The following is a 21,737-nucleotide window of genomic DNA, read 5'->3' as shown; positions in this document are numbered from 1 at the left end:
TAGTGAACCGGACTTGATGGGGTGACAACATTAGTCAGCTCGATGCTCTGACCCAGACAGTCGTAGATCCACTGACTCAGCACTTGTCAGCTGATGCCGCACTCACATCCCCCCCTCCTCAGATTCTGGCCTGTTAACCCCTATGAAATTACATCTGAGTCTTGTACCCTGTCAGTAACTTGGACAATGTTGTTGCATAAGATAAGACATGCATTTTTGCCTTGAGAGCTTGCATGTTTTTTTGTTTTTTTTAAATCAGCTGATAGTTTTGTGCTGAAAGGATTCTAGAGAGAAACAGATTACCAGAAATACTTTATTTTTTATTTTTCTTGGAGCGTTTGCCATTAAAGTCATTGGGTATACAGTGCATGTATTTCTGGACTGGATGGTGGCCCAGATACGTGACATAGCTGGCTTGCTGATGAACGAATGAAGGCCCATGGCCATCCTTTGAGCTGTATGGACAGGTGAAGTTCATGGAGGCATGGCTAGCGTGATCAGACAAACTATTATACAGAGTTTTAGTAAAGCTTGATTGATTTCATTGGTACCCATAAACAATTACTTAGTGAAGAAAAAAATAGGACAGTCTGATCATTTTCTAGCTAGGATATATGTCCCATGTATGCCATCGGCACTGACTGCCTTTGTGGCCTCATCGGCTGCTTATGCTGGCTAGCATTAGTATGTAAGCATGTAGCACAAGCACTGTGTAAGTCCTTCATGCCATGTCAGATAAAGCAGAGGCCCATCAATTATGTCTAGCTTAGTGGTCCACAATGAGATTAGAGCAACCTTTGGCTACCAGGGGTCAGAAGGTTGTCGATGAAAATAGTTTGGCTTACTTTTTTGGCACGGAGACATCAGAGAGAGAGTTGTTTGAACTAAGACTCCAATTTAAACCCAGGGCACGCTGCGACTTGACCTTGTTGCAATTTTAGTGTAGGATTCGGGAGCTCAAGTTGGTCCCATGATAGTCTTGTGTCATAAACTTTTGCGCAATGTGTTTCCCAATTTTTAGTGGGAATTAGATTAAGTGTGTGCAAAGTTAAAAGCAGTCAAAAGCTTTTAGATTTCAGCTGCAGGTGTTAAGTTTGTCTTCCTGACCTGCGGCCTAGGCAAGTAGCCGAATGTTGTTTAGAAACACCACTCTACTCAAAATATTTATTTGGATACCAAAATTGTGGCTTGTTATTTTACCATCCTTTGTGTCCCACAGAAAAAAAAAATCTTGGTATGTTCTGTTAAGTCATTTGAGTTATGAGTTCGGAGAGTGCCGTAGGTCTTTAATTGAACTGGAATCTCAGTGTCCCTTATCCATTCCTTTCCTCTCCTCAAGAATCCGAGTAAGGGAACGGTTGTCCAGGGATGAAACTGTCCAGAGGCCCCCAGACTGGAGTCCAGACAGGCACCAGGGTAACAGACACCGTACTCAGGGGAACACTGCTCAGTTTACGCCACAACGCTCAGAACCCAGCCAGCAAAGGACTGTTTCCCAGCCTCAGCCCAGCCCAGGCCAACATCCGGCTCACGGCCAAACATCCTACCCACTCCCTGGCCCTGCTGTTGACTCTCAGCCCTATTTGGCCATCTCTGCCCCCGTGGCCACTGCCAAACTTCCCGGACCTCCTGAGGTACTACCACGAAGGAGAGTGAGTGCTGACCAAATCCATGCTGCCCACAAGGTGGCAAAATTGGAGGCCAGGCAGGCCCTGAAGGAAGAGGCCCATACAGAGGGCCTGCTGAAGAGCAGGAAAGCTGTGTTGCCCTCGGAGATCCGCCGAAGGGAAAAGAGTGTGGATGATCCTCAAAGGGGCCGGCAAGAAGACGTGGACTGGCAGACCTACAGCCCAGAACAGAGGAGGATGAGTCGAGGCGAGGAAGACTGGGATCGGGAGAGACCGAGGGAGAGGGGGAGGGAGAGAAATGTGGAGAGGATCAGAGAAAGAGGGAGAGAGCACCATGACAGCCAAGAGGAGAGAGCGTTTAGATCTATGCAGCCTTCCCACACCTCTGTACGCCAGCAGCCCAGGCAGCATCAATCCTCAGAACCTGTGTACCATCAAGAGCCCCAAATTCAGCACCAAGAGCCCCCAACGCAACAACAGTTTGAACCCAGAAAGACACAACATGGTGCTCAAATTCAACAGCACGATCCTCAAATGCAGCATCAGTACGACCTCTTGAGACAATCACAAGAGCCTCAAAGACAACAGCAGTCTCAGAGACAGCAGGAGCGTGAGCTCCAAAGACAGGAGCCTCCATCTCAGCAGCAAGACTCCCGGAGAAAACAACAAGAGCCCCAACTAGGCGAAGACTTTGAGCCTCAGAGGCAGCAGCAGCAGCCGGATCCATCAGGAGACCAGAGGTTTGACTCAGCCATCTATCTCCAGAAGGGCTCCTCTGTGCCGCAGGCCAAAAACAGAAGCATGGAGATGAGCGGAGGGCCCAAACCCAAGATACGAATCCGCTCCATGTCGGATATAGGTATAAGCCAGCATTCTACCATGTATCGCATGGAGAGGGCAGCGGCCAGCAGAGAGACATCGAGGGCCGTGCCTCCATCTGGGATAGCTAACGGGGAGATGGGCTCCCTGGACACCAGGGTGTCAGTAGCGCAACTGCGACACTCGTATCTGGAGAATGCCAACCGGAAACCTGAGTTGTAGGTCCACTGGCATGGGCTCTGTGTTGCATCGCTAAATAACTAATCTAACTCCACATTAGTAAACTGTTTCAAATAAATAATCCAAGAAAATAATGCTGATAGGATGTCATTCTGTGGCATGAAATGTGTCAAGGTGTATTGCTATCATATCTACCATTATCATGTTCATTGTAGTGTCTGCAATTTTGTTTTTAGCTGAACTTATTTCTTATCAGTTCTTGCAAGTTACCCATTTGAAGTTGTGTCTGCTGCTGCATGTTAACACTGGGTAATGGCTCTTCACAGTTGGGTTGCAGTTAGGTTGTGCTCAGCGTGTGCATCAATATCAACGTGTGAGACCTTGTTCTTCTAACTTGAGTGCAGAAACTGTTAGTCTACTAAAACCAACCGTTGTTAATGGTATTCTCACTCCTACTTTTCCTCTTTGTTGTCCTCGTCCATTTCTTTCTAAATCTATACACCGCTCTAAAAGTGAGACTACTAAAGTAGATCTGTCAGCAATGGAGGTAGATCCGGCTAGCGTCAGTGATCGGGACAGGGTTGCTCGGAGGCCTCGGCGCTACATCGCTCCAGGAGACAGTCGCATGTCGGAGAGGTTTAGGACCCAGCCCGTCACCTCTGCAGAGCGGCTGGAGTCAGATAGGTACAGGAGGGGGCTCTCTGTAGCGATCTGCAGGAGCTCTTCAGAATCATTTTATTTACATGAATCATTTATTTACTACATTGAATTGTCAGAGCATGGTTCTAGGTTGGCATTCAGAGCATGATAATCAGATCAGGGTTCTTCAAATTTAAAAGAAAATGTGTATTGATGTATTTTAATGTTTTCTGCAGGTCTCGTTTAAGCCCATCACAGCTACAGGATCCAGAAGGTACGTTTAGTCTACTGCATATAAGCACATATCATTTTTAATAATTTAATGACATTTTATTGACATTTTCCAGAAATGCCATGTAACATAATCTCTTTTTTTATTAGATGAAGGAAAACTGGACGACAGAGCCAAGATGAGTGTGGCTGCAAAGAGGTCTCTCTTCAGGGTACTCTTCCTACTTTATGTACATTTCATAAGTCATAAAGACAGATTATTAACACTGTATATTTTTGAATGTGTAATATTTTAAGAATATAATGTAAAAAAACTAAATCTGGAGCTTTGTTCAGATTTAGATGTAGTTAACTGGGTATTCATAGACATTCAAATAGATATTATTTCTCACTTCAAATATCACTGTTATGGTCTCATCTTTACTAAACCAAAGCACTGATGTTTTCCTGGCATGTTCTTCCAGGAGCTGGAAAGGACATCAGACGGTAGTATTCCCAAACCGCGCTCGCGTAACGCTGCCGTAGACAGGCGTCTGAGAAGAGTTCAGGATCGGTCACACACTCAACCCGTCACCAACAAGGAGGTGGTCAATGCTTCAAGGTAGATCTTGAATTTTGCTTGTATAGCTGTATTTCGCATCATACAAGGTGCAGAGAATATACTATTGCTCTGTCTTGTTCCTTTCTTTCCTCTTCATTTCATTCTTTTACCTGTTCTTGTCTCCTTTCCGTCTGTCTCTTCAGACACCTCCGTCAACTTCTTTCAAGTCTTTACTTGTTAACTTCTCCTCTCCCCTCCTTTTCAGTGACACTATATTGTTCTTTACCTTGTATTATCTGTATTTCACAGTTTTTTCCCCATCTATACCTCCTTTTTCTCCACTTTTAAGTGATCCTGCCACATCGTCACAACCTCTGAGCATCCACACTAATGTAACTCGTGCCCCCAGCCCCACTGTAGTCAGCACCAGAGTGACCAGCATCAGGTACAGTTGGGATGTTAACTCATATGTGCTTTGTATTTGTACGTGTGTGGATGTGTTCCTTACTTACTTAAATAACACGTATCTGTGCTTGTTGTACCCCTGTAGGATATATGTGGTTGTACTTCAACCCACAGGATGTCTCTATTGCATGAAAACCATCTAAGTTTTAATGATTTTCAAAATCTCAGTTCAATGAAAGCCTTACAGTAGATTGACCTCTATGGGTTTAGAAATGACCATGGATGAGGTGCAATAGAAGAGATAGATACAGAAAGAGATTTGTTAGATTCTGAGCTGAAAGTTACGATCTCTAAGATCTCTGTTTTGTTCTATTTGGCAGCACCTATGGCGATAAGCGGTAATTTTAGGTGTGTTTTTTATCTCACTTCCCAGAGATCCAAACAATGTCGCCCATGGATGTATATAATAATAATAATAATATATATATAAGAACTGGATACCGGACCCCAATTTCAGTCCAATGAGAATTTCTTGCTTGGCGCATACACCAAAAAAGTTTTCTGGCTTCCAGGTTTACTTCCGGGGTATGTGGCCCACTGAATATATGCAGTAGTGTTTCTCCCGCTTGCCCCATTGACTTTAAATTGTGATGACGTAGCAGATGTTTCAGTCTCTTTTCTTGGCTCAAGGAAAGTTTTACAAATATAAAACCACCATGGATCAAAAATTCAAAATAGAAATAGTCATAATCAACCTTGTTTGCAATTCGAGGTGTCCCGTCAACAGTTTTACAGACGTTTCTTTTACAATAGTGGTCTACGGGGAAAATGATTTTGGGGCTGCAGGGGGGATTTTTCATTGCAATACCGCGAGTGGCCATTGGAAAAATCGGAAGCACCATATCCAGGTCTTATTATACATCCATGTTGTCGCCTTTCCCTTTCCCCTTACCCAGTTCGTAAAACTGCAAATGCAAGGGTTTTCATCAGTGTGCCTTAGGCTCAATCGCCATTGTGTTACCACATTCGGCGATAGGTAGTGACTTAACAGACATTTATTTAAATGAAAATCTTTGTGATTATTACTTTCATGAATCAAATTATTTTAACAAGCCGATTCATTGCTATTACTGTAGAGATTACTTTCTAATTAAGCTATAAACTAAGCTTGCTTGACATCTATACATTATGACTCTATCACGAAGGAAACTCACATGAACTTAAAGAGGACCTATTATGTGTATTTTCAGGTGCATATTTGTATTTTGGGTTTCTACTAGAACATGTTTACATACTTTAATGTTCAAAAAAAGCTTTATTTTTCTCATACCGACTGTGCTGCAGAACCAAACTCTGGACTCCTCTCCAGCTCCACTCTAACTAGCTTTGTTTGAAAGCGTGCCAAACTTGCCGTTCTGCAAATGTGTTACTTGGTGACATCACCACATTACGGAAGAAAAGGCAGGACTTCAATCAAGGTGTTTCAGGCAGTTCAGGAGCAGTGTTTCTGTGGGGGAGAGTAACTCTTTTTTGCCTGGACTTTGGGCTTTGTAACTTTGCAGAACTTTTACCTGCACAAAAAAACAATATAACACTCTAAAGGAAAGGGAAGAAGCACAAAAGCATAATAGGTTGTCTTTAATCCTCTCTTTATTGTGAATGTGCCACCGAGACATCTCTTTACTCTCCATCTCCCTCTCCTGGCTGCATGCTGATCTGTTCACCCGGCTCATCTTACCTTGTTATTTCTGCCCCCCCTCATGTGCTGCTTCTTAGCTGAGTGCACCTTATAGGGGAAAGGAAGTCGGCGTTTACACTATAACTCATTCAGTGCTTTCCATGCCCAGTTTCCAAGCATTCCCTCTTGCAGTGTCTCTCACATGCAGGTCACAAATGTCAGTGAAGAAAAGGTTAGGTATCTCATGGAAAGGTCAGAGGTTGAGCCGGATAAAGCCCTCTGCATGTCTGGGGTCACGTGTCCCGCAGTTTGTTTACCAACCCTGGTTTAACTTAGCACAGTGCTGCGAGATCTCCTTAACCCCTGCAAACATCCGAGTGCATTATATGATTATCTGGCATATGTGTGCTGATCTGCTTATGTCTATGTTGCTGTGCCTGTAATCTGCCACAGTTGTCACAGTTACTTACCTGCTAGCTGGTATTTGCATGCATGTTAAGTTCTCTGATATTTAGCTGATGAATACATTTGTTTTTGGTACCTTAAGACTGCAGGTGTTTTGTTTGTATAGAGACAGGCTACAATTAGGGCTGTCAGTTGATAAAAATAGTTAATCACGATTAATCCCAGTTAATCGCACATTTTTATCTATTCAAAATGTACCTTAAAGGGAGATTTGTCAAGTATTTAATACTCTTATTAACAAGACAGTGGGCAAATATGCTTGTTTTATGCAAATGTATGTATATATTTATTACTGGAAATCAATTAACGACACAAAACAATGACGCATATTGTCCAGAAACCCTCACAGGTACTGCATTTAGCATAAAAAATATGCTCAAATCATAACATAGCAAACTGCAGCCCAACAGGCAACAACAGCTCTCAGTGTGTCAGTGTGCTGACTTGACTATGAGTTGCCCCAAAACTCTAAGGGATTATCATAAAGTGGGCATGTCTGTAAAGGGGAGACTCGTGGGTACCCATAGAACCCATTTTCATTCACATATCTTGAGGTCAGAGGTCAAGGGACCCCTTTGAAAATGGCCATGCCAGTTTTTCCTCGCCAAAGTTTAGTTTAAGTTTGGAGCGTTATTTATTGGTGCCAGCATCTTCACTCTAGCTTTAAAACTGAGCCCCCTAGAAACCTAAAAATCACAACTTGTATAAAATTAGTGGCGTTAAGACAAATTTGCATTATTATGGTGTTAACTTTGACAGCCTTAGCTACAATTATTTCATTTAAAACTGAAATGTAACAATCTTTTGATAAAATACTCACAATTTTTCTTGTCGGTCATCCATGTCATAGGATATATAAACGTTATAAATCAAAGGTAACTGGATGTGGTGTTTTATTCTTGATATAAAATTAGCACCTCATATTTCCTGATCCTCTATTACAATGTAGAAACCACATAATTTAAATTGTAGATACTTCAAACTTCAACATTTTTGCGATCCAGAAGCAGAAATTAAATGGTTATTTGAAGACTTAGACCCGTCCCTCACCCACTGAGATCCCCCTGTCACTACCCAGCATCCAGGCCTCCTCCCAGCCAGGCTCAGCAGTCAAGGATCAGGAGAAGGAGACCCAGGAGCACCAGAAACCAGCTCAAGCTCCCGGTGCTGGGGCGGAGGGAGACGGCCAAGGGCCTTTCTCCGACCAGCCGGACCTGTCCACCCTCACCCTGTCTGAGAAGATGGCCCTCTTCAACCGCCTTGCTAAGCCTACGGGCAAGACCGCCGAGGGGGCCCGAGGAGACACCCGCCAGCGCAGGGCCAACACCCGGTTTCAGACTCAACCCATCACCCAAGGAGAGGTGGAGCAGGTAAAAAACATTTACTGTGTTTTTTTTTAAGAAAGTTGCAGGTATAAAAACAGTTTCATTTTCATAACTATGTGAACTATAAATGTTGAAGGAAATTAAGCTAAAGATCCAGGAAGGTCTTACCTATTCTAATACATTTATTCAACACTTCTGAGCAAAACCTTTCTGTAAAACACTATTGTGTAAAATAGAAAAAACTAACAACAGCCAGCAATGACAAAGGAATGTAGCTTCTACGACGTATGAATTCAGTAGATTTCAGTTCACACATCATTACGATAGATTCAATTTATTCCTGTTTACTTATCCCAAACCCAAACTCACCAACGTTGGTGGCATCCATCATAATTTCCAGCACAAAATGAGTAATGAATGAATATGAGAAAGAGAAGAAAAAGTCACAAAAACATTTTTGTGCAGGCCAAATGTTATAATGGAGATACACCAAATCAGGCCAACAAACAGAAAGACGTGGCGGAACCCAAAGTGGTCCGGTTTGCTCCGGCCTGGTGGGCGGTGCTTGGTGTTGGCTCAACTGTTTTGATGACAAACTTTCTCTTTTTACAGCTGAACAGTACACTAAAATATGTCTCTGAAACATTTGAGGCGAGAAGTAGGCAATGCAGTAACAAAATATTGATTCATATTTGATCAGAAGTCGAGTCATTATTATGCAAATTCAGATACAGCGAATGGTCAGTCAACTCGCCGGGCAGTATCCATCATGCAGCGCGCGGCCGGATCTCCTGCTTTCCATAGAAAATGAATAAGATCCGTTGACTTTACTTGGTGGTTTATCTCCACCTTTAGAGGTGCAGACACCAACGTGAAATTAACACATAAGCGTGCCAACAATAGCGTACGCAGAAATTTGTGAGTAGCGCAGTAGAACAGAATTAATTGAAATTAACAACATTGCATCTGAAGATTCACTTCCAGGTCACTGACACTGCAGTGGGTGTTTTGCAGTGCACCAGTTTCCCTTGGTGCGTGATGGATGAATGACACGATGATTCTCTGTGACTCTTAGATACTGCGAAATGAACAGAGGTCACAAAGTTTGTTCTGCTGTTGCTTTTTTAATACAGTGGCCTCTAGATGTCACAAATGAGCCAACAATTCACACGTGGAAGCTCAGAAATACTGTTGTTGATGGGATAGTTTTCCATCTACACTGCAAAAAACATTCGCTGATACATTGTCCACAGATGTAGTACAGTGAGGAGCTTTGCTGAAACCCAAACATGTTGTCCAAGAAACAGAGTGTCAGATGCTTTGTCATAGGTTGATTCACCTCCAGCATATTTATAGTCAATCATTGGTGTCCACACAGGAAGCTGAGCCGCCAGTAACCTCCGCGGAGTGTAACGGTGACTTAGAGGCCAATCAGGGAGAACATGTAAGACCCCTGCTGCCTGTACTGATCTGTTCTGATCGGTTGCATCAAATGATCCCGCTATTGATTGATGTGATTGGTCCCGCTGTTGACCGGTGTTGTCTTGTCTTGCGTACAGTAGCCAAGCTTGATGATGTCCATAAATGCAATTCAGTGTGTATTTTGAAGTGGTAGATGTTGCTTTGTCATGAGGAGTTGGTTTTTTAGGGTGCCTTGTTTGTTTTCAGTGGCTCCTCATTTTTGGATGCAAGCAGCTTCTGTGACATGCTTGTTCGTTGCATAACAAGCATGGGATTATATTTGACTGCAAATTCTGCATGCTAGTTTATTCAGGCTTCCTCCCAACCGGAATAAACTAGCAAAAGAAAAAGAGTAAGTATGTGGATGGATCTGGCTGTGCGCAGAAATGTGTGAGGGTCAATACAAAGACCTTGTATTGCAACCAAAATCAATTGACAGTAGTCTGGCGTAGAGTTTGAGCATCTCTGCTGGAGCTGTTGGAAGAAGAGATGGGTCAAATTTTTAATATACAAATTTTGATGCTAATACTGATACAGCTTTATCGTTGTGTTTTTCTGGCATAAGGCTGTATTTAAAGGGAAGTAATATCATTACCTGAACGCATCTGTCCAGCTACCACAGTCTGGCTGCCATAAAGACATTGCTGATTTCTCACATCACATCAATCATTTTCATTAAATATTGTCTGAAAGCACCAAAAGTCATTTTTGTTGTCACATTATCAGTACAACGGTTTTTATTATGTGATTCTGTAACTTTCATCCAGCTCTAGTTTGAAGTTAGGTTCTGGTCCTTATTCAGGAGTACATCCTGATTTCCTGATCCAGACATTCCTGATGCAAGTTAGCTCGACCTTCATACTGTGTTCACACTAGCAGCGACACAGTTACAGGCTACAAGTCATTTTCAATGGAAGCTACAAACGGATGCCCAACCAATGACGTAGCCGCGTCGCCCAAAAAATCAGATACAGAATTAATTTTTAGTTATAGCCTTACTAAAAGTTTACTACAACTAAACAAAACAACCCACCACTATCCATCTGCAGCCGTTCTATAATTCTACTAGTGGAAGTTGGAGTGGAATTGGACTTCTGGTTCCCTCATCTCAAAGTCAATGGGTTTTTAGTTAGATGCCTGAAATAAGGTCTGTGGTTATCACAAGCTTAAGGGATTTTATTAATAAATCAATACATACCCCGCTTGTGAATTTTGAAGCTTGTAAATGTCTTATAAAAGGCGGTTGCTAACAAGTGGCTAAATGAGACAACTAAACGTCATCACACCGATTCATCTGCTTTTACAGCCTCGTTGTGTTTACTCGCGCTCATGCGACCGTGGTGTAGTTCGTTTATAGCCTAACGTTAGCTTTTTACTTCTGACGATTGCATTCACGCAAAACGTGTAAGTATCATAAATGTTTGTTTGCCACAGAGTTTATTTTCTACAATAATCCAAAACCCAACGGAACAATCCCCTTGGCTTTTTGTCGAGGGAACCAGGGTGATTCTAACTTCCTGGTTGGCCTACAAAAATATGTCACCCTTGGAGCGCTCTATAGCGAAGGCATGACCCGCCCCTACTCTTCTTCTGATTGGCTAGTATTCGCTGCATTCGTTGGTTGGATTGGTTAGGTTTAGGGTAAGTATGTTATCGTAAGCCAATTAAAGGCAGAGTAGGACGGATTCGCTACGAAAACGGAGCGCCAGCTGGCTGCATTTCCTTACACTTGGACATAGGAGTTTCGCTCTTGTGAATTTCCGACCAGCCACAACTTTTCATATATACATACTGAGGTGGCAGCTGGGGTGGTTTGTATTAGTGTTAAAACTGCCCAAAAAAATTTCCACTCATGCCCTCCGGCCGCTCACATTAAGGGGCCTCTCCATCTCAAAGTCTCGGGTTGAATTTCGGTCCCAGTCCGCCCCTGGATCATGTGGCACACCCAGTTTTTCTGATGCGTCACAGCTTTTTTTCTAGCTCCACTAGTGCACCAGATGGTACGTGTCCACAGAGGAGTTTTCATCGCGAGGGATCGCCTCGCTTCCAAGCATTAGACGCTCGATGGGCTGCCACTAGACGCAAGGCACTCGGCACCTGATCGAACAAATGCTTTCCCTCTGTGGGCTGCTGCTCCCGGCTTTCAAACCAGATACAACATGGCGGCTCGTTTGGAAACTTTTTTCTCTTATTTCACGAAAATAGTTCACGGAAATGTGTTTCTGAAAACATTTTATGCGAGAACTAAGCCACGCAGTCGCTGAATCTGTTTTTATTTTGGATCGACAACGCTTAGTTTAAAAGTTTCCCGTGAGTTTCCAGAGGCGGCGAGTTGCGTCGGACGCCCGTGATTTGCATAAAGTAGCCTGGACCTCAACTTTATGCAAATGAGGAGCAGGTGACGTGACGCCCCGTCTCTCGAATCGCGCCGCCATGCTACCAGAATGCATTGCACGGCTGCTTACATAGACAATGAATTGGAAACGTGGAAAGGACGGAGCCTGTGGACACGTACCTTGACACTTGTCGCTGCATGAAGTTGAGCTGGTCTCAACTTTTTTCAGCGCTCCAATGACGCAGTGAAGCATCAACCAATCATATGTTTTTGTTTCACCCTGTTCCTTTCCAGCTAGAAAAATGCAGTTAGTCAGCCCCCAGTGCTATTTAATAACATAATACGTCACCGAGCACTTAAGCAACACTTCAACAGCGACTCGGCGACAATGAAGCTGGCCACGCTTTGCCGTTTTGTCGCTTTTGTCACTCGTAGTGTGAACAGAGCAATAGAGTCACAATGGTCACATTTATTAAAGGAAATACGCCAGGTCAAAATACACCGGAATTTCCCTTTAAGGACACCCCTGATTATTTCATGCATTATATAAATCAAATACTGAGTTGGCTAACAAGCAAATATGAACACAAATATAGGTTACCAGACCAGATCCAGCTCTAATTGTTGAGGGTTTTGTCTGTTACTGTTCAGTTGTGTTGACGTCTGTGCTTCCTGCTGCCATTTTGTGAGTGACAGAGTTGCCATACAGCTGCGGCTTCATGAGCAAACCTGAACTACTCAAAATGTTCCCCTAATTTGCTTTGAACGCTGCCGTCCTTCCCCTCATCCATCATTTGTCATCCCACTTTATTCTTCCATCCATCTGTTCATCCCCACACACCTTCTGTAACATCCACACATTCCTGCATTAATCTCCAACTTCCCTGCCTCGACCCATCCCCTCTCCATATCAATCCCTTCAACTCTCCTGTTGTCATTCTAGCCATCCCGAATGTCTGACATGATTCCCGCTGTTCCTGCAGCTGAAAAACGGAGGTGAGATCAAACTGGAGCCCCTGTCAGCCTCCCTGATCCGCTCTGTGGCGGCCGCCACCTCCCAAGCCTCCGTCACCATGGTAACCATCACGCCAGGCAGCAGCAGTGGCGTCGGTGATGATGACGGTCTCCGTCCAGGGAAGTCCACCGCTGTCCCCTACATCCCTGCCCAACAACAGGCTTCCAGCACCACAAGCGGCCACCAAGAGAGGGCGTTGAGGTACTTCTCCATGACCCAGAGCGGGGACCCAGGCCACCCTGATCCTGAGCCCAACTCCTCCCCTCTCCTCCCCGAGAGCCGACAGAGAGTGGGGGCTCCCACCTCCTCTGCTGGTCACAAGCAGCAGGGGGAGGCGGTGGAGGAGGGCTTGAGAGAGCGTCAGGAGGAGGAGGTTAGGGGGAGACAGCAGGGAGGAGCCAGAGAAGAGATCCAAGACGGCAGCATTAAGGGAAAGCTACACTCCCTCGACAGGGACCGGGACGGCTGGCAGCAGCAGCAGCAGCAGCAGCATCCCCAGCATCCCCAGCCTCAGCACTCTGCCGAGTCCTCTTTGTGGAGGGGTGAGTCAGAGCCCAGCTGGAGAGCCGCAGACGGGCACTCCCAGGAGAGTAGAGCAGAGGGAGGAGGAAGAGGAGGGTACCTGAAAGAGGCAGCTCACAGCTCCTCCACACAGGAGCAGGAGAGGAGCAGCGGCCGGAGCCAGCCAGGCATCTCAGGTAGGAGGCTGCTCTGACGGCTTACACAGATATGAGATGGAGAGGAGTCGGGGGGGGGAGAATAATAAAGAGATGTGAATAGCTGAGGGGTAAAAGGAGGGATGTGGGAAGAGAGATGAAGACAGAGTGGACATAAAGGAAAGAGAGAAAGGGAGTTACATAAAAAAATAGGAAGCAATGTCTAGGGAAGGGGCTGCTCTCATTATCCTCAGTGTCTTATGCAGCATGCTCCCACGCATGATTGCTTTCTGCCGGCTGCACACACACTTGTCCCAGCTGGGGGTATTTGATTTGGCTGATACAGAGAGCGAGAGACTGTGTGAAGGAGAGAGAGCGAGAGAGAGAGAGGCGTCTGAAGCTGAATCTAATTAGCATATTTTTCCATGCATTTGCCTCGTGGCTCCCTTTGTCTAGAAAGAGGATGCCCCTTCCTGACATGCTGTTCGTCAGCTAATAGACGCCGGAGATTTTTAAAAATCGAACTGTGTGTGCTCACTGTCATGGCCTATAAGGGGGCTGTGGTCCCCCTGCAACCATGTTACGCCTGTGGCCTGGCCTTGCACATACTACAGTATAATGGGCCTGACCTGTTTTTATGTGCTTATTGCAGAATGTGTCCAGGGGTGGTCTTTTTTCCCCATGCGTGCACACAAACACAGAAAGATGAAAGCACTCAGTGAGAGAGTGCAGAACAATTGGTGAGCAGTTACATGAAGCAGGTAGAGGACAGGAAGGACACAATGGATGCCTTGTCTGCAGGCTGCACTCTTATTTAGCTCTGCATGGGTAGATCTTCACTAAAGTGTAGCCTATTAGACTATGATGCTGGAAGGAACTTGTATTGACTTACACTAATTCCCTACAGAGTTACCACTACATGCCCAACACTGAGCGTTATCCTGATCTTAACAAAAGACAAGTCTTCAGCCTAAGATGTAGTGGTTTTCCTTGTGAGGGACCAGTGTTTTGTCTCTAAATGAGTCTAAAATGTGAACAGCATACTTTACACAGCAGGCTTTGTCTGATACTAATTACATTTCTTACCTACAAAACCAGCTGCATGTGCATGCACGTGTTTCAGGGATGAATACTAGTTACACAGGGGATTTATGGCAATCAAACAATAAGTAGAAGTTTATAAGTTAGAAATACAAGAAGTTTCATTAAGGGAAAAATAATGTGTGTATCTGCCATTGGTTGATGAGATACCTGAAAGACACACTTGAGTAAAAGTACAGATATCTAACCAGAAAATGACTTTAGTAGAAGTTAAAGTCACCTATTAGAATATAACTTGAGTAAAAGTCTTAAAAGTGTCTGATATTTACTGTACATAAGTGTCAAAAAGTAATTTTCTAATATTAAATGTATTTAAGTATTGAAAGTAAAAGTACAATTAAATGCTGTTTAAGGATTTTGTGATTTATGAAGTTTATGGGACGGTCACACATGCACAAATTTAATATTCGCCTCCCGTTCACTTCCATTTCTAGCAGGTAAAAAACATTTAATGTGTTTTTTTTAAGAAAGTTGCAGGTATAAAAACAGTTGCATTTTCATAACTATATGAACTATAAATGTTGAAGGAAATTAAGCTAAAGATCCAGGAAGGTCTTACTTATTCTAATACATTTCTTCAACACTTCACACTGTTAATAGAAGAAACTAACAACAGCCAGCAATGACAAAGGAATGCAGCTTCTACGACATATAAGTTCACACATCATTACAATAGATTCACTTTATTCCTGTTTACTTATCCCAAACCCATTCACCAACCTTGGTGGCGTCCATCCTAATTTCCAGCACAAAATGAGTAATGAATGAATATGAGAATGTTTTAAAGAGAGGAAAAAGTCACAGAAATATTTTTGTGACCTGCTCTCCATAGAAAATGAATAAGATCCGTCGTCTTTACTTGGTGGTTTATCTCCACCTTTAGAGGTGCAGACACCAACGTGAAATTAGCGTGCCAAAAATAGCGTACGCATAAATTTGTGAGTAGTGCAGTAGAACAGAATTAATTGAAATGAACAACATTGCATCTGAAGATTATTTGGATGTAAGATCTTCTTACAGTAAACAGGCCTGAAGCAACGGACGATTCACTTCCAGGTCGCTGACACTGCAGTGGGTGTTTTGCAGTGCACCAGTTTCACTCGGTGCGTGATGGATGAATGACATGATGATTCTCTGTGACTCTTAGATACTGCGAAATGAACAGAGGTCACAAAGTTTGTTCTGCTGTTGCTTTTCAATACAGTGGCCTCTAGATTTCACAAATGAGCCACAATTCGCGAGTGAAAGTATGAAAAAAACATTTGCTTCCGGTTGCGAAGCAAATTCGGATCTTTGCATTTGAAATGCAACTCACTCTCAGTTCGAAAATTGCCTTGGCAGGCGATGGTCACTCGTCTGCAATCGCATATGTTTGATCGTGCCCTTATCATTCCTCTTAAAATGTACACTACCATAAAATAGACGCTACATTACACTTGAAGAAAAATTATGTTAGGGGAAATGTATCCGAGTAAAAATACACATTTTATTTAGCGAATGTAGTGGAGTAAAAGTGAAAGTTGACATAAGTATATAAACTCAAGTTAAGAAAAATACTTAAGCACTGTAACAAAGTATTATTACTTCATTACAATACACCATTGGTATCTGCCCCGTGATTCAGATCTGCTCCAAAATTGAGTGGGTTCTTCGTTGGCCCACACTACACCCTTCCACCAAGTTTCATGAAAATCGGGCCAGTAGTATTTCCTGCTGACAGAGAGACTAACAACCAAACAGAATGGAAAACATTACCTCTTTGGTGGAGGATAAAATGAATGTAATGGAAAAAAAGAATTTGGTCACTTCTGCTGCATCCAACTCTCACAAAGGTCCTGTGAACTCTGACATCCCCAGGACCTTTGTTGCATCTCTCTCTCTCTCTCTTCATTTCCTGTCATCTCTCCACTATCGTGATCTAATAATGATAATAAATAAATCTAAAACGTCGGATCATCCGTGCATGTGCTAACTGACTAACTGAAGGTGATAAATTGTTTCCTGTGATATATTATCTCAAGTGAGTTTCAACCTGCTGCAAGTAGATTTTAATGGTCCTTTACACCCACACGGGGCTTTTTACTTTGGCTGATCTTCTTTTCAAGACTGTGTGGGTGTGTGCTAGTGATGGGTAAAGCAGTTCTTTTCAGTCTACTAAATCACTAGAATCAGTTCTCCGAATCGTTCAGTACTAGACCGGAGCTCCGACTGCTCTGTACGTAGTCCCACTCACTGAACTGAAACACGACTGAACGTTCAGCTTGCTAAATAGTGAACGGAGAATGGACAATTTAGTTGGATAAAGATACCGTTTGCAAATAAAAGGGGTGTGCAACTAAATATTGGGCTGTTAAATATTGTTTAATATACTGAAATGAAAACAAGAAATAATAGTTTCAAAAAAGTTTACCACAACGGTCCATATTAATTTCTATGTGCAAATATTACTTTCACATTTGTAGCCCAAGGCTTCAGGTGACAAACAGAAAAATAAAATCTCAATTCATAAAGTCTCTATTACACAGCGAAACAGAACTATTTACATTCTTATCAAAGCTGTCATATTATACGTACATTGTTTCTTGGTGTGTTAGCAACTCTACCCGAATCAGCTGTGTATTTGCTGTCTTGAACACAATACCCGCCATTCTTCCTGCGAACAAATGACTTGAATCACTCACTCAGTGAGTCCCTGGCTGCACGTTCATCGCAAGTCGAGAGCTCAACTGTACTGGGAAATAAACAAATCGTTCCAGGAAGTGATCGGGTTCAGTTCGTTCACCCAAAAGAATTGTTCTTTTGAACGGATCGTTCGCAAATTGTTCCCGTTTACACATTCTTCTCTCCTTGTTGTACATTTAAAATAACTGTGTACAGTATTTGTCTAGTAGGACATCAATTATACAACTTGTGATATACTTAGGAAAATAGCCAGCACTAATGTTAGGTACACCAGAGTCAATTTCAGCTATGGCTAGATTGGGTTGCAAAACATGATGAAAAACAAATAATTATCGGTTGCTTCACTCATCTATTGATTCTAAACATTAAAAGAAAGAGAGAAAAAAAAGTACTAATAATGTTCATGGTCGTCTCTGATAATGATTATATACTGTATACATTTCTTTCAGACTTGCCGGATCATCCTACGCCACTGAGGCCACTGATAGCTAAAGTGTCATCCAGGACAGTGTCTCACGTTTCAAGCAGCCAGCAGCAAACCAACATCCAGCCTCCTCAAACTCTTCCTAAACCCTTCACACAGCAGCCTCCTCCACCGCCCCCAAAACCTGCGGCCGACATCCAGCCCCAGCCGCATTCCCAGCCCCCACCAACGTACCCCAAACCTTTCGCTCAGTCCCCACAAACCCAGCCCAAACCTCAGGGATTCGTCCAGCCTCTCCCTAAGCCTTACCCGCAGACGCAGTCCAAACCCCAGGTTCCTCCACAGACACCGCCCAAACCCCAGTCCTTCCCGCAGGCGCTGGTCAAGTCCCAGTCCCTGCCCCTGGACCAGAGCGAGGACTTCAGCAGGCACAGTGTCGATTCTGGAGATCTGCTGTCGCCCACAGAGTCCGAAGACCTACTGTCTGACGACATGTCCGCCAAACAGATGTCTATCAGGGAGAGGTGAGTGACAGCAAAGTGATGGATTGTAGATGTAAAACACATTACTAGTCAGGTTAATGACATTATTAAAGGGGATGTATCATAAAGAACTCACTTGTTCAGTCAGATACATTTGGGTATCTGGAGTGCCTACCAACTGTGAAATAAGACAACCCAGTTGTCAGTTTTTTGTTGGCTGTCTAGATCAGAAAACAATCTGATTCAACAAGCCATTCAGAGCTGGCTCCCCTTCCCATGTCACATCCAGGCTCATTAGAATATACCGCCCACAGCTTGAGAACTACCTTTGCAAAGGTACACTGTATTTTTCTCACAAGCCAATCAGAGCAAACTGGGCTTTTTCAGGAGGAAGTCTTAAAGAGACAGGCGCCAAAACGGAGCGTTCCAAACAGAGGGTGAATACAGGGATATTCAGACAGTGTGAGAAAATGAATGTGTTTTTATGAACATAAAAGCATGTAAACATGTTCTAGTAGAAACCCAAAATACAAGTATGAACCTGAAAATGAGCACGATATGTCTCCTTTGAGGTTGTGAGCCCAACTGCCTGAGTTGCCAGGGGCTGAAACTAGCTGCCAAAAAACACTGATTTAACATCATTTCAGGATTACAGCACATTTTTCTGACACTGTGCTTTGCAGTACAGGGCCCGTTTTAGTTTTATGTTATTTTATCTTACTGGGTGATTGACCAAATTTGGATATTGTAATGCTGCTCTGGAGTGTGATAGCAATATCCCAACCCCAGGGCTGCGGATCACTACGGGACCTAGGGAGTAGTTCGTTTTTAGTTGTCCCGGAAACGGGATGTTTTGGCAAAAAAAGCTGAATAATAATTATGTTTTACAGTATTTACTCTAAATGTGGCACAGTCTGTCTGTGCTACATTTTTCATTTTTTCACTGTACAAACGTAGTTTTAAGCCCAACCATGTAGTTCTTTCCTTAACCTAACTAGAGTGGTTTTGATGCCAAAGATAAAGTGATGGCAAGGGGCGCGACAAAGCGGCGGTATATGATGAGTTGGGATTAGAACATGTTGGTCATGTCTATGCAGGGGAACCAGTCCATCATCAAGACCTTTCAGCTAGGGCTGCAAATAACGATGATAAATCTGTTGATTATTTTCTTGATTTATCGCCTAGTTGTTTGGTCTATAAAAAATGGCAGACAAATGGTGAAAAATGTCGAACATTGTTTCCCAAAGCCCAAGACGACGTCCTCAGCTGTCTTGTTTTGTCCTCGACTGAAAGATATACAGTTTACTGTCACAGAGGAGTAAAGAAACCAGAAAATATTCACGCTTAAGAAGCTGGAATCAGAGAACTTTGACTTTTTGTTTCTTGAAAAATGACTCAAACTGATTCATTAATCATCAAAATAGTTAGCAATTAATTTAATAGTTGACAACTAAGAGATTAATCGATTAATCCATGATCAAATACAGACCAAATTAAAGTTTCGGATTTAGTCATTTTTTTATGCTCGTCCATGCGCTCATCTCTTTGTCGCTCCCTCTCTCTGTCATTTTCTAACTTGTATCCGGCTATGTAAGGCTAAGTATAAGGATCCGGCTTATACAGTATGTGTGTTGGGAGGTTAAATAGAGAAAGAGAGGAAAACAAAACATACATTATTGGTGAGCAAGCATCTGAGTCTGCAAACAGACTAAGAGAAGACAACCTGTGTATTTGTATCTTCCTCTGGGCAGACTAATGGGGTGTGGAGAACAATTACGTTTGACATTACCCCCCACTCCTTGCTGGGAACAACATTGTCAAAAAAAAAAACAGTTTGAGGTGCAAAAAAAAAGGATGAAAACTCTTGCTCTAATAAATAATGTCAAAGAATAAACATTGAGCCACAATTTTGCACAGACACTCAGCAGTCGTGAAAGATATGAGAGACATAATAGGAGAGGCAATTATTTATGTCAATAAGTATTAATTAACATGCATTGTCAGAACGTGGGATCAGTAGGGAACTACTCGTTACTTTCCTATTGCTATCACAAGTCTGCTGCAAATGGTCAAATAAGAATAGAGTCTCCACATATAAAGGCAAATCCAAAATAAAGGCATGGAGGGTAAAGGGCTCCTTAAAACCTACAGCCTAGCAAAGCTGGAGGCACAAATTAACCTTGATATCATTCACAAATCCAGGATCCAGGCGGAGCTCGGCCCTTTACAAGGTGAAAACTGAGAAGTCAGCAAAGATCAGACACTGAGCCAGTGCCTCATAAATTTGCAGCGTTTGACAGAATCAGGCAGAAGTCACCGTCGGCCCGTCCTCGCGGTATGTAGGTTTGAGAGAGATTCATTTTTAGCAACATTGTGTTTCTCCTCCCAGCCAGCGGAGAGCTGTGAGGACTGAAGGAGGAGTCCTCTGAGATTTAACAGATTCCTCCCAATGCCCTCATTTCTGCCCTGTCCACACTCACACAGATGATGACATACTTTCTTTTTACCCCTCAGCCATCCGTTATCAACGCTCACGTTTCGCTGGTTGCAGAGCAGAAATCTCTGACCTGGTTTTTATACTCTTGAATGATTATTTTTTGTTTCATGGAAATAATGTAAAATGCAGAACAGTTTTTGTTCCCATTATTTGATTATTTTTTGATGAAAGGTTGATCACAATAATTGTCAGACCCTAAAATAAACTCTCATCGTAATGCTGAAGGTATTTTGTCCAGTTAGCATACATGTTAACAATTCAAGAGGTCCACACCCCATTACAGCAAAACACCATTTGCAGCCAGTTTGACAGTTTGGTTAAAATACACTGTTAGGTACATAACTGTCTATCCTGACTCCTTTTCCTTTTGGCATTCTACTAAATCAATGTGATGAGCTAAAAGATCTGCTGCTAAGTTTCAGCTTTGAACCTGCCTTGACCAGTATATTTTTTAGTGTATGAAATTGGCTTTAAAATAAGTAAAGTTATTGACTTCTTGTTAGGTACATTTGTTTTCTTTGTTCTGGTCTCACCTGTTGTTGTTAAGAATATTTTGTATTTTTGTTCATAACACGTTTGATTAATCGGACAGCACTATTTTACAGTTGCTCGGCTGTGAAAAACATTTTCCATAGACTTCCACCTGTAATTAAAAAAATATTGTAGTGCAGAATTTAAGCCTCTTAAAATCCAGTCCTCCCTCTTTTCCCCCTTAAATAGCTTTAAGGCTGGAAAAACATATATATTTTTTTTAATCACCAGGCTGTGAGGAGATCATGCGTTCGGTCGTGTGTGAATCCGTCTGTCCACGGCTTATCTCAAATACTACTGAACGCATCAGCTCAATATTTTTTGTGCACATTTATGACTGTATGATCAAGGACCTTTCGTGGTTACGGTGATTCACACTTTTTGAAAAAATACTTTATTCACTTGTTTTATACCATCATTGACTGCTGACTCCTCACTCTCCTCCCAACCGGCCAGTCGGGGGGCAACAAGTGATCAACAACTGCTTTCCATGGCATTTCCGGCAATGTGCTAGGCTAAAAACAAACCTTACCTAGTCTGCTGCAGCTCACATTTTGACCTTTGCCATGGCTCAAAAACTGACATCCATAGAAAAGTTTGGTCTCATTTTGAATCTGCATCTTAATCCCATACCCGGTATGT

General features: G+C 42.9%; 1 protein-coding gene across 12 annotated transcripts in view; it reads left to right on the top strand.

Moving 5' to 3' along the window:
- The window catches only part of LOC119498787 (supervillin-like), a 69,602-nt gene that overhangs the window by 21,163 nt on the left and 26,702 nt on the right, over positions 1-21,737 (top strand). For 9 of the 12 annotated variants that reach the window (XM_037787853.1, XM_037787847.1, XM_037787852.1 and 6 more), the window contains exons 7-16: positions 1,340-2,665; positions 3,141-3,311; positions 3,503-3,540; positions 3,648-3,709; positions 3,962-4,098; positions 4,388-4,483; positions 7,665-7,956; positions 9,290-9,355; positions 12,691-13,420; positions 17,611-18,109. In XM_037787853.1, coding sequence (XP_037643781.1) covers positions 1,340-2,665; positions 3,141-3,311; positions 3,503-3,540; positions 3,648-3,709; positions 3,962-4,098; positions 4,388-4,483; positions 7,665-7,956; positions 9,290-9,355; positions 12,691-13,420; positions 17,611-18,109 — 3,417 coding nt within the window. The remainder of the gene's footprint in view (positions 1-1,339; positions 2,666-3,140; positions 3,312-3,502; positions 3,541-3,647; positions 3,710-3,961; positions 4,099-4,387; positions 4,484-7,664; positions 7,957-9,289; positions 9,356-12,690; positions 13,421-17,610; positions 18,110-21,737) is intronic. The other 3 variants (XM_037787848.1, XM_037787855.1, XM_037787856.1) reach the window with 3 other exon arrangements.

Source organism: Sebastes umbrosus, chromosome 12, assembly GCF_015220745.1.
Source record: "Sebastes umbrosus isolate fSebUmb1 chromosome 12, fSebUmb1.pri, whole genome shotgun sequence".
Taxonomy (NCBI): domain Eukaryota; kingdom Metazoa; phylum Chordata; class Actinopteri; order Perciformes; family Sebastidae; genus Sebastes; species Sebastes umbrosus.
The sequence above is the reverse complement of the archived record's forward strand: the minus strand, read 5'-3'. Positions and strand labels throughout refer to the sequence as shown.